Source organism: Nomascus leucogenys, chromosome 20 (assembly GCF_006542625.1).
Source record: "Nomascus leucogenys isolate Asia chromosome 20, Asia_NLE_v1, whole genome shotgun sequence".
Lineage (NCBI taxonomy): Eukaryota > Metazoa > Chordata > Mammalia > Primates > Hylobatidae > Nomascus > Nomascus leucogenys.
The window spans coordinates 44,822,939-44,838,164 of NC_044400.1; the positions used below are offsets into that span (position 1 = coordinate 44,822,939).

The following is a 15,226-nucleotide window of genomic DNA, read 5'->3' on the forward strand; positions in this document are numbered from 1 at the left end:
TCACTTATTTGTAGATTAACATACACTTTCATTTCATGACAATATGTTTGCAAAACAAAACTTTTAAGTTCAGTTCTATGACTCCTAGGAAGATGGAATGTGTAATAGAGAATCTTACACTTGAAGAAAGCAAATACATCCATCCTTTGGTCTCCCAGTCTTTAGGGATGGGTCTGTTGTTTATATAAAGTGTGTGTGTGTGTGCGTGTCTGTGTGTGTGTGTGTGTTTGTGTGTGTGTGTGTGTCAGAAACAGAGAGAGAGATAATAATATTGACTAAGACTGGGAGAAAGTTAAAGGCAGTCATTGATAATCAGGTGGCCTAGGTAGAAATCTTATAACTGGGTCTCAATCTATTCACTAAGTGTTTCTATAGATGGATTATTTGCTACACCAGTGTCCAATGAGTGAAATACAAAGATAAATGGTCTTCAAGAAAGCTCTCAATCCGGTACAAAGATGGGACAAAGAGGTAGAGCTCTATGACAGCACTAAAGTGGAGTTGTGTATGGGTACTTAGCAGCCAGACAAGAACCTATTAACACTGCCTAGAAGGTTCTAGAACAGCTTCCCAGAGAAGAAAACCACAACAGACTGGATGGATGGGAGGAAATTACATCACCACAGAGGTCAGGGTTATTGTTTTCAAAACAATCACTCTAGTCCCCAAGCTCTGCCAGCCAAAGTTCATTATTCACACATGATCAAGTTTGTAAGGGACCCAAATTTTCTTGCCCAGTTTTTGATCACAAGCTAGATGAGAGAAGCTAGAAAGTATAATCCAAATGCCTCCGTCCCGTGGCTTGCTGGCAGCCCGAGGGAGCGAGCCACTGGGTGCACAGTGACACAGAGTTGCAATGACTATGTCACATTCATAATTGACTTTTGGACTATTTCCAAAAACAATAATGAGAACAGCCAGTGGTACAGGGTGCCAAGCAAGTGCCAGATGCTATGCTGAGTGCTTGACTGTATTCTCTCACTGGAATCTCCCAGAAACCTCAAGAAGTAGTAACTTCTCCGTTACACAGATGAACGGGGGAAAGTTAACATTTAAGTGCCTGCTATGTTCCAAACACTGAACAAAGAATTTTACACATATTTTCAATTCATTTTATCCTCAGAACAATTCTATACAGATTTTTACAATTATGATCTGTTTTTATAGATAAGTAAACTGGGGGACTCAGAGAGGTTAGGTTACTAGCCTAAGGATACACAGGAGGCAAATCTAGGATCTGCTCCATCTACTAGGTTGAACCCTAGGAAATCACATTATCTGACTATTTTTTGGTCTATTGACACAATTTCATAGGATTCAATGAAGGAATTCCAAAATCCATTCACTTTCCACTATACTCTCTCATAAAAGGGTTTGAACTGGCTTTTGTTAAATATATGTCCTTAGATAGTAACAAAAATGGAAGAAAGGAGTGGGGAAAATGATAAGCAAACCAGAGAATTAAGGGAGAGCATATCAGTAAGAATCAAGGTAAGAAAATAAACACAGTCATACACTCACTGAAAGTTGGCTTTGCATTTCTCTATGGGCAAGCTGCAAATAGCCATGAAGAGTATCTGCATACCGCCATTGCCAGGAAGCATTTGGGAATCTGAAGGTGAGTATGGGGTTGTTCTCATGAGTGGGAAGCACCACTGGCTTGAAGTGAGCAGGGCAGAGGAGGTGAATTATCTGCAATGAGTGGAACTGCTCAGATGCAAAAAGGAATTGTTCTGGTGACATCAATAGCATCCCTGTGGAGACACAGGAGCTCATCAGCTTCAAAACCTACCTAGGATGTTTGAACAGCTCCACAGGGATCCCATTGACGAGGGCTCCCCTAGACCTCCTGGAAGAAATGGTTAAAGAAACTCTAGGAAACTCAGGATGAAGAGATATCAGGACTAATGCCAGAGAAGCAAACATAATCCCAACCCCTGGAAAGAAAGGTCTCAAGTATTCAGAGACAGACCCTGAGGTTGGACAGAGCTGGAAATGGAGGGGCCTTATTCTAGGAGACAGCAAATGGTTGTGAGGAGAAACTCAACTGGATAGCTCCAAGGTCTCCTGTCCACTCTCAGAGAATTGGTGCCAAGTTATTCAGTACGGGGTACTATAAATTAAAAGGAGAAAGTACAGACTACTCAGAGGATCACCTGTCTATTGGGAGAGAGGTCTCTCTCCCAACTCCAAGTGCTCGGAGGCACATGTACCCTGGAACTTAAAATAAAAATTGAAGTTTTTTTTTAAAAAAAAAAAAAAAAGATTCTACACCAGGAGGTGGGAGTGAAAATGTCATTGATTTTAAACCCGCCTTCCTGATTCTAAATTAAGATTCCCACTAAAGATTTAATACAGTGGACAAGGGAATTAATTTGTCTTCTATTGTTTTCTGTAATTCAGTAATTGTGCCTCATCACCAGGAAAAGGGTATTTTCCAGTTACTTTCATTTATACTTTAGAGACAAAATGTAAGGAAGCCTGTCCCTTCTCTAGAATGATCCCACCAAAAAAACTGAAATATTTCATAGAATTATCCCTAAACAGGCAACATGAGAGCAGAAGAAACAAAAGAAAGGCTGGAATACCGCTGTCTCCTTTTGATGTGGTGACTAGATGACTCATCTCTACAAGGCTTATCAATTCTTGATTTCAACATCAAGCAACACCAAAAAGTGAGGGAATCTTTTCGGCCTTCTAAGTCAATTACACCACTTCATGTTCACAAGTAGAAATATGACTTTCATACAGCTCTGGTCAAAAGACATGAGATTCTAAAACACTTAAGAGTTCATTTCCTTAAGGTTCTTGCAGTGAATGCTTCAGATAAGATAGAAAATGGTAAGCCACTAGCAGGCTCTTTCTCATCCACATATATCTATGCTTTCAAAGAATAATCTTTACTATGACTAACTTAAAAATATTGAAGGTTCCGTGTAGAACTAACTCATGTGTGGTCTGTACTTTTCTCAGGGGTTAAAGAAAATCACAGTGGCCATTAATGGTCTTTCTTGTGCAGAGTTCTTACCTGAACTCCCCAGTGACCTCACCCGGAGCCCCCACGCTGAAATACGACATCTCCCGGGGTGATTTTGATGATCCTCAGTTTCCATCATTCATGCTGCCTGTAGGTGCTAGTCTTTTCTCTCTCCTGCCTCTGTAGTCTTTAGTCCAGGTCCACCTCTCTCGTTTGTCTCCATCTGGTCTCAACCACTCTATCAAAAACTGAAACCCCTCCATCCTCCACTGACCCCAGCCTCCTAACCTTTCAGCTCTCTCATGCCCTCACTTGTATTGAACCTGCCTTCTTAAACCAAGTGGGACTACCAGATCCTTGATGCTTACATTCTTCTAGTGCCTGTCTCTCTCTTAAGTCTTCACTGGAAGCTCCTTCCTTGGGCAGGTGTGCCCAATATAGTCATATATTCTGTCCGAACATTGGCCAGGGCAGGACATCTGACCTTGCCAAGGTGAACACTAAGATAAAGCAAGAATTGGAAGATAATATAAAAGCAAATAGAAATATGAACCATCTACCTACATGAACACAAAAGCTCTAAAATCTTTTTCCAGTGGACTGACTTTAAAATCTTAGATGCTCTATATTCTGGTTATATTTGTAAAACAGGCCTGCTATTATCACTTACCTCATTCGTTATCTATAGAGAATTTTTTAGCAATTAAGGGTAATATAAAAGTATGGATGCCAATGGATTAGTGATAGTCAAAAAGAGGAGGGAGAAAAGCTCTTTTCTTCAAAAAGACACAAGAATGACAGCTAACAAATGTAGCATTGTGCAACTCTCAATGTAATGATTGATTCAGGAAAGTATCATCAATAGATACTAAAGCCATTGGATGAAAGATCTGGGGATATCAAGTTATTTCCACAACTTGAGTATATTTCACAGATGACAAAAGAGAAAAGGCATATTAACAATGCATAAATCTTGGGGACATCACCTTGACCAATTATCACTCGTAACATTACCAGCAATGGGACAAACCCTACTATGTCCCATGCCAAGAACATCACCCACGTGGTCTTGCTATAACTGTCTAACCTGGATTTAACCATGAGGAAGAAAAATCCAAATGTGAGATATATTCTACAAAATAGCTGGTTTGGAATCTTCAAACATGTTAATATCATGAAAGACACAAAAGACTGGATGGATTGTTCTAGGTTTAGGGAAGCTAAAGCAGCATGGCAATCAAATACAATGTGTGACCTTTGATTAGATCTTAGATTTTTTTTTTCTTTTTTGAGATGGAGTCTTGTTCTGTTGCCAGGCTACAGTGCAGTGGCACAATCTGAGCTCACTGCAATCTCTGCCTCCCAGGTTCAAGAGATTCTCCTGCCTCAGCCTCCCCAGTAGCTGGGACTACAGGCATGCGCCACCACGCCCAGCTAATTTTTGTATTTTTAGTAGAGACGGGATTTCACCATGTTGGCCAGGATGGACTCGATCTCTTGACCTCAGGATCCACCCGCCTCACCCTTCCAAGTGCTGGAATTACAGGCGTGAGCCACCGCCCCTGGCCAGATCTTAGATTTTTAAAAAATCAGTATAAAGGATATTACTGGGGATACTAGCAACATTTAACTCTGGACTATGCTTTAAACGTTACTATATTATTGCTAAATGCCTTGAATGGTTATGGAGGATAATGTTCCTATATTTACAAGATCCACCCTGCAACATTTAGGAGTCAAGTTTCATGATGTTTGCATCTTACATTCAAATGGTTCAGGGAAAAAAAGGCATACATATACATGAAGAGATAAAGCAAATATGGCAAAATGATAATAATTAGTATATTGAGGTGCAGGGTATATGGATATTTATTATATTATTCTTGTAACTTTTCTATAAATTTGAAATTGTCCAAAATAAAAAGGTAGGGGAGAAAACTTGTAAAGAGACTCCTGGGAAAACCTTTTGTAAAATGTTATTTAATTTATCCAAATAGCATTTTGCACTGCCCAAACTCAATTTCTTAACTTTACAAGGATAAACAATTTATATCTAAAATTAATTCCATAGTCCTTTAGAACTGGCAAAGTTTCTCTGTAAAGGACCAGATAGTAAACACTTTAGGCTTTGTGAGCCACATATAGACTCTTGTTTAATTTAGTTTGGTTTACAATCCTTTAAAAACGTAAAAAACAGTCTTAGCAAGAAGGCCAGTAAAAAAAAAAAAAAAAAAAAAAATAGGCCAAGGGCCATAATTTGCCAGCCCCTGATCCAGATATAATTCCATAGACTCTTATCTAAATAATAAAATCAGAGTCAGGAACACAAGTCAGAAAGTTTCTTTTCTGGAGTTATTTCAAAACAGGCTGATGTATGTACAGGGAAGTAGAGAGTATCATCTACTAATGACTCCAACCTGGGAGTAGCTTCTTTAAAGACTAACTCTCTGCAGCCCTCCTTTTTGACTCGTAAGTCATCAAGGACACTGTGCTGTATATGATTATTTCTAACAGCATAACATTTGTCACATATTTGTGACTGTGTCACACTCTGACCCCAGCCTCTTATTAAATACTCAGAAGAGGGCTCACACCATTTAAGCATTTAACCTCTGAAACTTCAACTACACACACACTTGGCAAAAACAACAGAGGAAGAGAGACATGAGTATGGCAAAAACACATCTACTGCCATTCCACTGGGCATAGGCACTCTATTTTATACTTGCTATTACTGTAAGTTATACATTTATGTATTAGTATTCCGGCATGGGGGTTGCATATTCAAAGCCATATGGAGTAAGAGATGTCCCAGGGTGATTTTGAGGGTATTCCATTTCCATCGTACATGCTGTATGTAGGTGCTCGTCTTTTCTCTCTCCTGTCTCTGTAGTCTTTAATCCAGGTCCACTATTCTCGTTTGTCTCCATCTGGTCTTGACCGCTCTATCGAAAACTGAAACTCCTACATCCTCCACTGACCACAGCCTCCGACCCTTTCAGCTCTCTTGCCCTCACTTTTATTGAAGCTGCCTTCTTAGCCCAAGTGGAACCACCAGGCCCTTGATGCTTACATTTTTCTAAGACCACCAGCCCCATGCAGTTCTTCTTTGTCCTCTGCCCAGCTGAGACTTGGTGGTTCACCCTCTGCACTGCCACCTTCCCCAAACTTAAGTCTGCAGGCACTAATGCCCTCTCCTCTCTCCACCTGCCAATCTCTTTCTTTTCTCTCCCATTAAAATCCCAATTCTAGAACAGGGCAGTGATTAAGAGCAAGAGCTAAGGGATCAGACCTCCTGGACTTAATTTTTTTTTTTTTTTTTTTTTTTTTGAGACGAAGTTTCGCTCTTGTTGCCCAGGCTGGAGTACAGTAGCATGATCCCAGCTCACTGCAACCTCCGCCTCCCAGGTTCAAGCAATTCTCCTGCTTCGGCCTCCCAAGTAGCTGGGATTACAGGCACCCGCCACCAAGCCCAGCTAGTTTTTTGTATTTTTAGTAGAGATGGGGTTTCACCATGTTGGCCAGGCTGGTCTTGAACTCCTGACCTCAGGTGACCCATCCGCCCCTGCCTCCCAAAGTGCTGGGATTACAGGCGTGAGCCACCGTGCCTGGCCAAACTTAAATACTTTTTATCTGTGTGATCTTAGCCAAGTTATTTAATCCTTTGTACCTCAGTTACTTTCTCTGTAAAACAGGTATAATAATATTCCTTAGAGATCACAGCTAAGTTTGAAACCAGGCTGGTCAGGGGAAACCAGACCCCAGGACCAGAAGGTATCCTTCTGTTTGATGAAAATGATGAAGCTTTTTTTTTTCTTTAGACTCCTACAACTAACTCAGGAAATTTTTAGTGAACGAAGATGCTAGTGTCTCTACACAGTTGCTACTAACATTTAGAGTGGATTCAACTCAGACAAAAAGATGAGCATTTGTTGAACAAAAGAAAGAATTCAACAATGCTGCTCATGTATTTGCCAACTGGGATAACACTGTTCCAAGATACCAACTGGGCTTCTATTTTGAATAACACAAAACTGGAAAGCATCAAATAATTTTTTAAAGCCTATATACTATAAAAAGCCCAATTCTAAGAAGAGCCAAACTGCTTAGTTTTCAAAATTTGAAATTGTAGAGAGTCCTTATGTTTTTTAATGTTTCTGTGGTGTGGGGTAGCTATGAATTAGAACTCCTAATCACTGGCATCCACTAAACTCTCTCTAGTTCTAGAGAGTGGTACAGTCTTAGGCATTCTAATCTAATCTCCAAAGACAGGTGTTTGACACCTGTGTGGCTCCACTGTCTGGGGGCCTTCAACTTCCTGAAATCCTCCATGCTGAGTGTCCTGGCTTTTGGCCCCTGCCATCAAACAATCCCACATTTTCAACAGAGCAAGTCCCCCTTTTTGCTAGATTGGCCTTGGGATACAAGTCCCAGAAAATACACCTGCTAATCTCAGTCTGTGGCAGCCTAATAGTCTCAACTTACACAAAACCTAGCCATAAGGGTGAGGAAGAAAACTCTTCCTCCCTTGTCCCCAACCACCATCGCATGCAGCTCCTGGGTCATGGTTTTGGTTCTCATTGCTCTGCAAGTTCCATGCCTAGAAATTTGTGTGCATCTGGTTTCTCTGGCTCCTGACTCAGCTTTCTCTCGAAGGACCTAGCAGAGGTTCATGCTACTGGCTTTCCTTGCCTCAGGCCTCCTATGTGGTTCCTTCCACTTTAGCAAACTCTTTGTGGGGGCTGCTAGCTAGAGTCCCACTGGGGAAACGAGAGCTTGATCCCTAGTCCTCAGACTCCAAAGCTCCTTCAAATACACCAGTGGGTCTAATCCCCTGTGATTAGAGGACTTAGACAATTTCATCCTACCTACCTGGGCATGAGAATACAGTGGAGAAGTGGATGCCTACAAGATTCTCTCTGTAGCAAATGTCAGGTAAACAAAAATTGGACCAAAGACCCACTTCAACTGAACCAACATGGTCTGCATGAATTAGATCAGATTTTGGCTAGTCTGTTAATATCAGGAGAGGGCTAAGCCCAGAATCATGGGAAAAACAAGTGCTAGAACAGAGGGAAAGAGTTCAGACCCTGACTGGCTTGCATCCACTGAGGTGCTGAAGTAATTACGGCTTACCTAAGAGTTAAGCTCTGATTTAGATGTAACAATGAGAAAAGAGGTGGTGAGGGATATACGAGTAGGGTGGAGAGACTTCGTAGGAAAGAGAATATGGAAACATCAAATAGAAGATACACATTTTTCTTTGAAGAAAGAAGAGCAGTGGGGAGGCAGAAAAAAATGCTGGCAGGAGCTGTGTTGAGAGGTTCAACAAAATAGTCAACATTTCTACAGTGCTGCACAATCTTTGAAAGTGCCTCACTCACTCTATCCTTTTGAAGCTCATAAAAAGCCTACAAAATAGAGTTATAAATTTTTTATTATGATTTTAGAAAAAAATGAGACTTGGGGTGATTAAATGATTTAGGTGTAAAGTAAGAACATCAATCTCTAGTCCTCAGGCTCCAAACCCACACTCCTTCTGTGTCATCATTGGATCCCAAGCAATATTTTGAAAGTTGACAAAAACAAGAGTTTATTCTATGCGATTCCACTGAAATCAAGTATAAGAGAAGGCAAAATAAATGCTATTGTGATAGAGATCAGAACAGAGCTTGTCTCCAAGGGCTTGAGATTGAGTGAGAAGGGGCATGAGGAAACTTTTTGTTTCATATCTTGATTAGGTTACATACGTGTACACATCTTTCAATACCCATTATCAGATTGTACAGTTAGGAGCTGTGTGTTTCATTGTATGTACATTTCACCTCAAGAAAACAAAAATCAGTATTCAAATCACAAAACCTGTTAAATAAATGCAAATTTTGAAATCTTGAAATTTACGTCTATCCATAAATCTTGAAATTTATGTCTTTATAAGTATGAAGGCTCTGCTTATTTTGTATCTAGAGCTACTTCACAGGAGCCCTGAATTCTTCAAAACACAAAAATTAAACACTGTAGTTATTGTTCACATTTAAATTTTGCAAAAAGCACAAATTAAACATATTCGAAATACACCAGTGAAACAAGCAAAGTGAGGAACATTACCTGGCATGTTCGTTAAGATGTTGTAAGTATATAGAAGCACTGTTTTATTTTGGCACAAGCTGCTTTTGTTTGGGATTTAAAAAGGGAGAAAAGTTTTACCACAGTTAGGTCCACCCTTACAATTACATGGGCTCAAATTAATGTACAGTGAAAGATTATTGGAGCTGAGCAGCAGCTACCAGATGCTCATTCTCTGTCTTGTTTGCAGTTGCCACAGTCCCCACCACTCCCTACTGACACTCCAAGGCTCCCACACCGACTTGTGTTTCTTGTCTAGCCCAGGAATTTTTCGAGTTTCAGATTCAAACTGTGAATAAATTCAAAACAAAACACTAGAAGTCTTACAGCCAAACTGGATAGTATTAATGATGTTTTTTGAATAAAACTAACTGAATATAGGCTATACTTACTCGCAGAGCAGGATTCCATTTTCTAAACCTGTCCGAAAATCTTTATCACCAAAACTTCTGCCAGTTACTTGCTGCAAAAGAGAAAAGGAAAAGAGAGCATAAGTTTTTCTTTTTTAATCAAGAAGTCCAATCATATATATGTGTGTGTGTGTGTGTACATATATACAATTATGTATGTGTATATATATGTATGTGTGTGTATATATATGTGTGTGTGTATACATATAATTATATATATATAATTTTTTTTCAAGAACCTTGAAAAAACTGGTGGCATTCCAAGAATGGGGAAAATCTGCTAGGCCTGAATTTCCTTCCCATGTGTAGCTTTGCCTAGATCAGCTAAAGTTAAATTTAGACCATTGCTTTGAAGCCTTTTTTTTACTACCTTAAACAATATCTGCCCTTCCTGATAAGAATTTCTTACTTTTGGGGTTTTGGGCACAATAAGTCAAGGCCACAGTGCCTTTCATCCAGAGGATCCACCCCATGCACACTTTCAAAAAAGCCTGGGGAAAGCACACCTGAGGATGAAGTCCTTATTTACTGAAACCTCCAGGGACTGAGGGAGAAAAGGATATGGATGCCTAATCTCAAGGGACTAACATCAAGATGGGAAGATTAAAGCCAATATCCATTAATAATATAGCATAAAAGAGAAAAAATTAAAAGCTGGGAAAGAATAATTGTCTGACAGCACAGGATTGATAGCCACTCTTGGTGCCTCTGACTCTCAGCAGCCCTGTGGCCTAGGCACCAGGGAGACATTTGTTCATGTGTTCATTCAGTAAATATTTATTGAGCACCTAAAATACACCAGGTAAGTATACAGGCATCCCTCAATATCCATGTGGGAATGATTTCAAAACCCATCTCGGCTACCAAAATCTGTGAATGCTCAAGTCTCTGATAAAAGATGTGTAGTATTTGCATATAACCTATGCACATCTTCCAGTATATACACATTGAATCATCTCCAGATTACACTGCATAATATAATGTAAATGCTATATAAATGGTTGTTACACTGTATTGTTTAGGAAATAATGACAACAAAAATAGCTGCTTTTTTTTTTTTCGAATATTTTTGGTCCACAGTTGGTTGAACCCACAAATGTAGAACTCATGGATACGGAAGCCTCACTTGACTATAAACCCTAAAGCAACCTCTAAAATAGAAAAATAAAGTTATAGCTAACGAACCAAGAAAGGAGATAAAATTGATCATAAAAAATACCAACAAAATTCAATTAGGAAAAGAGGAAGTCAAATTGTCCCTGTTTGCAGATGACATGATTGTGTATCTAGAAAACCCCATTGTCTCAGCCCAAAATCGCCTTAAGCTGATTAGCAACTTCAGCAAAGTCTCAGGATACAAAATCAATGTACAAAAATCACAAGCATTCTTGTACACCAATCACAGACAAACAGAGAGCCAAATCATGAGTGAACTCCCATTCACAATTGCTTCAAAGAGAATAAAATACCTAGGAATCCAACTTACAAGGGATGTGAAGGACCTCTTCAAGGAGATCTACAAACCACTGCTCAATGAAATAAAAGAGGATACAAACAAATGGAAGAACATTCCATGCTCATGGGTTGGAAGAATCAATATTGTGAAAATGGCCATACTGCCCAAGGTAATTTATAGATTCAATGCCATCCCCATCAAGCTACCAATGACTTTCTTCACAGAATTGGAAAAAACTACTTTAAAGTTCATGTGGAACCAAAAAAGAGCCCGCATTGCCAAGTCAATCCTAAGCCAAAAGAACAAAGCTGGAGGCATCACGCTACCTGACTTCAAACTATACTACAAGGCTACAGTAACCAAAACAGCATGGTACTGGTACCACAACAGAGACATAGATCAATGGAACAGAACAGAGCCCTCAGAAATAATGCTGCATATCTACAACTATCTGATCTTTGACAAACCTGACAAAAACAAGAAATGGGGAAAGGATTCCCTATTTAATAAATAGTGCTGGGAAAACTGGCTAGCCATATGTAGAAAGCTGAAACTGGATCCCTTCCTTACACCTTATACAAAAATTAATTCAAGACAGATTAAAGACTTACATGTTACACCTAAAACCATAAAAACCCTAGAAGAAAACCTAGGCAATACCATTCAGGACATAGGCATGGGGAAGGACTTCATGTCTAAAACACCAAAAGCAATGGCAACAAAAGCCAAAATTGACAAATGGGATCTAATTAAACTAAAGAGCTTCTGCACAGCAAAAGAAACTACCATCAGAGTGAACGGGCAACCTACAAAATGGGAGAAAATTTTCGCAACCTACTCATCTGACAAAGGGCTAATATCCAGAATCTACAATGAACTCAAACAAATTTACAAGAAAAAACAAACAACCCCATCAAAAAGTGGGCAAAGGACATGAACAGACACTTCTCAAAAGAAGACATTTATGCAGCCAAAAAACACATGAAAAAATGCTCATCATCACTGGCCATCAGAGAAATGCAAATCAAAACCACAATGAGATACCATCTCACACCAGTTAGAATGGCCATCATTAAAAAGTCAGGAAACAACAGGTGCTGGAGAGGATGTGGAGAAATAGGAACACTTTTACACTGTTGGTGGGACTGTAAACTAGTTCAACCATTGTGGAAGTCAGTGTGGCGATTCCTCAGGGATCTAGAACTAGAAATACCATTTGACCCAGCCATCCCATTACTGGGTATATACCCAAAGGATTATAAATCATGCTGCTATAAAGACACATGCACATGTATGTTTATTGCGGCACTATTCACAATAGCAAAGACTTGGAACCAACCCAAATGTCCAACAACAATAGACTGGATTAAGAAAATGTGGCACATATACACCATGGAATACTATGCAGCCATAAAAAATGATGAGTTCATGTCCTTTGTAGGGACATGGATGAAACTGGAAAACATCATTCTCAGTAAACTATCGCAAGGACAAAAAGCCAAACACCGCATGTTCTCACTCATAGGTGGGAATTGAACAATGAGAACTCATGGACACAGGAAGGGGAACATCACACTCTGGGGACTGTTGTGGGGTGGGGGGAGGGGGGAGGGACAGCATTAGGAGATATACCTAATGCTAAATGACGAGTTAATGGGTGCAGCAAACCAACATGGCACATGGATACATATGTAACAAATCTGCACATTGTGCACATGTACCCTAAAACCTAAAGTATAATAATAAAAAAAAATACTAACAATTTAAAAAGCAACAAAAAAGGGAAAGGGGAACAAAGAACAGAAGGAGCAAATAGAAAAACAATAGATTATAGACTTAAACCTGACCATGTCAATACTTACCTTAAATATAAATGGTTTAAACATCCCCAATTAAAAGACAGAGATTGTCAGAATGGCTAAAAAAGCAGGATCTAACAACTATGTACTGTCTACAGAAATGCACTTTAAATATAAAGACACAAAAAAGTTAAATAAAAGAATAAAATAAGATATACCATGATAACGCTAAACAAAAGAAAGCTGGATTAACCATATATATATGGTTATATGTAAATCGTTGCTACACTGTATTGTTTAGGAAATATTTTTTTTTCCTGGAAAGTCTGATATAACTATATATCAGACAAAGAAACTTTCAGAAGAAAAATAACAACAGAAATAAAATCATTTGATAATGATAAAGAGGTTCACTAATCAGGAAGATGTAAGAATCCTAAACATTCATACATCTAATTAAAAAGCTTCAAAATATGCAAGCCAAAACAGATAGAACTATACAGAGAAATGGACATATCCACAAATAGATTCAGACATTTATATATCTCTCTTCAATAATTGACAGGACAAGTAGCGAGAAAAATCAATAATGCTATAGAAGATTTGACCAACACTATCTACCAAATAGACCTAAATGACATTTCTAGAATATTCCACCCTAAAACTGCAGAATGTACATTTTTTTAAGTTCACAGTGAGCATTTATGAAGACAGTCCAAATTCTGAGTCAGAACACAAATCTCAATACACTTAAAAGAATTCATACAAAATATGTTATCTGATTGCAATGGAATTAAATTCTAAGCTAATAACAGAAATATCACTGAAAAATTCCCAAATATTTTTAAACTAAATAACATAATTCTTAATAACCCACTGATCAAAGAAGAAATCAAAAAGAAATTAGAATGTATTTTGTAGTTAAAGAATATGACAATATCAAAATGCATGGAAAGACACTAAGGCAGTACTTAGGGGAAAGGAATGCCCAAAATGCCCATATCAGAAAAGATCATCTCAAATCAATGAATTGTGCTTTATCTCATCAAATTAAGGCCAAATTAAGTAGAAGAAAGGGGGAAAACTCAGGAGTGAAATCAATCAGATACAAAACTGAAAAACAATAGGGAAAAATCAAAGAAACCAAAAGTTGGTGGGGGGTTTTGTGAGATCAATAAAATTTAGAAACCTTTGGCTACATTAGTAAACTCTTAGCCAATAAAATTAGTAACCCTTTTGTTTTTAGTCAAAAAAGAAAGAAGGCAGAAATTACTGATATCAAGAATGACAGCAATGACATTATTACAGATACTATAGATACTAAAAGGATAACAAGAAAAATTATAAATAAATTTGTACCAACAAATTTGTCAACTTAGATGAACTTGATAAATCCCTTGACACAAACAGCCATAGTTCACTCAACAAAGACATAGATAGATAACCTTCTCACAAAGAAAATGTCAGGCCCAGAAGGCTTACCTAATAAACATACCAAATATTTAAGGAAGAAATAATGCAATTCTACACAAAGTCTTCCAGATAATTGAAAAGGAAAGAACACTTCCCAATTCATTTTACTAGGTTAGTTTCACCCTGATATCAAAACCAGACAGATATTATAAGACATATACCCAGAAAATATGCCAAAATGGTATTTCTTCACAATGGGAATCATATATGACTTCTACTTTACTTTTTAAATTTTTCAGTATTTTCCTAAAACTTTCTACAATACATATTACTTTAACCATCAGAAAAATCAAACAAGACTTTTTGTTACAAAAAAAGTCTAAAGAAACTAAATGGTCTCAATTTTTCCTTATAAGCCAAAGTTTAAATTCTATCATAAAACATGCTCATTAACCACTCCCACTATGTAATGTTACAAACAATTATTTTATTAGTATCCTCTCATTCTTATTTGAGGGAGGGTAAGAAAATGAATTTTAAAAAGTCATTCTTAACAGTTTACGAATATCTACTTTTCCCAAAATAAAGAAATTAAGAAAGATCCCATTTAAAAAGCTAATATTTTAAACATAGACTTTAAACGAATTGGCATTTTTTTTCCCAGAATCTGTCCATGATTTATCTGCCACTGATGTGTCATCTGTCAGAATGATTTACATTTTGGAAGCATCACTAAGCCTCTCTATAATACTAACTTTGTTCACCAAGAAGTGATTGGAAAGGTTCTAAAACATTTTTTCATAAGTCTTTACATTTTTGTCAAAAGCATTATGTTCTAGTGAAAACAGTGCCAACATTGAGAACCCAACAAAGTTCAGCTACATTTATTTCAGAATCTCTGGTTCAGTTTACCTAGGGCTTTCTCCATGTATTGAGCAATGATGATGAGCAGGATCTAGAGATAGAACCACAGATGAACTGTGGCCACTGTGTGCAGGAAGCTCACCAATTGATGAGAAAAGCAATCTAAACTCTTATGATAAAT

At 38.1% G+C, this 15,226-nt stretch overlaps 1 protein-coding gene across 6 annotated transcripts in view; it reads right to left on the reverse strand.

Annotated features, from left to right (window-relative positions):
• The window catches only part of LIMCH1 (LIM and calponin homology domains 1), a 338,444-nt gene that overhangs the window by 193,237 nt on the left and 129,981 nt on the right, over positions 1-15,226 (reverse strand). For all 6 annotated transcript variants that reach the window (XM_030801291.1, XM_030801287.1, XM_030801286.1 and 3 more), the window contains exon 2: positions 9,496-9,566. In XM_030801291.1, the coding sequence (XP_030657151.1) occupies positions 9,496-9,566 (71 nt within the window). The remainder of the gene's footprint in view (positions 1-9,495; positions 9,567-15,226) is intronic.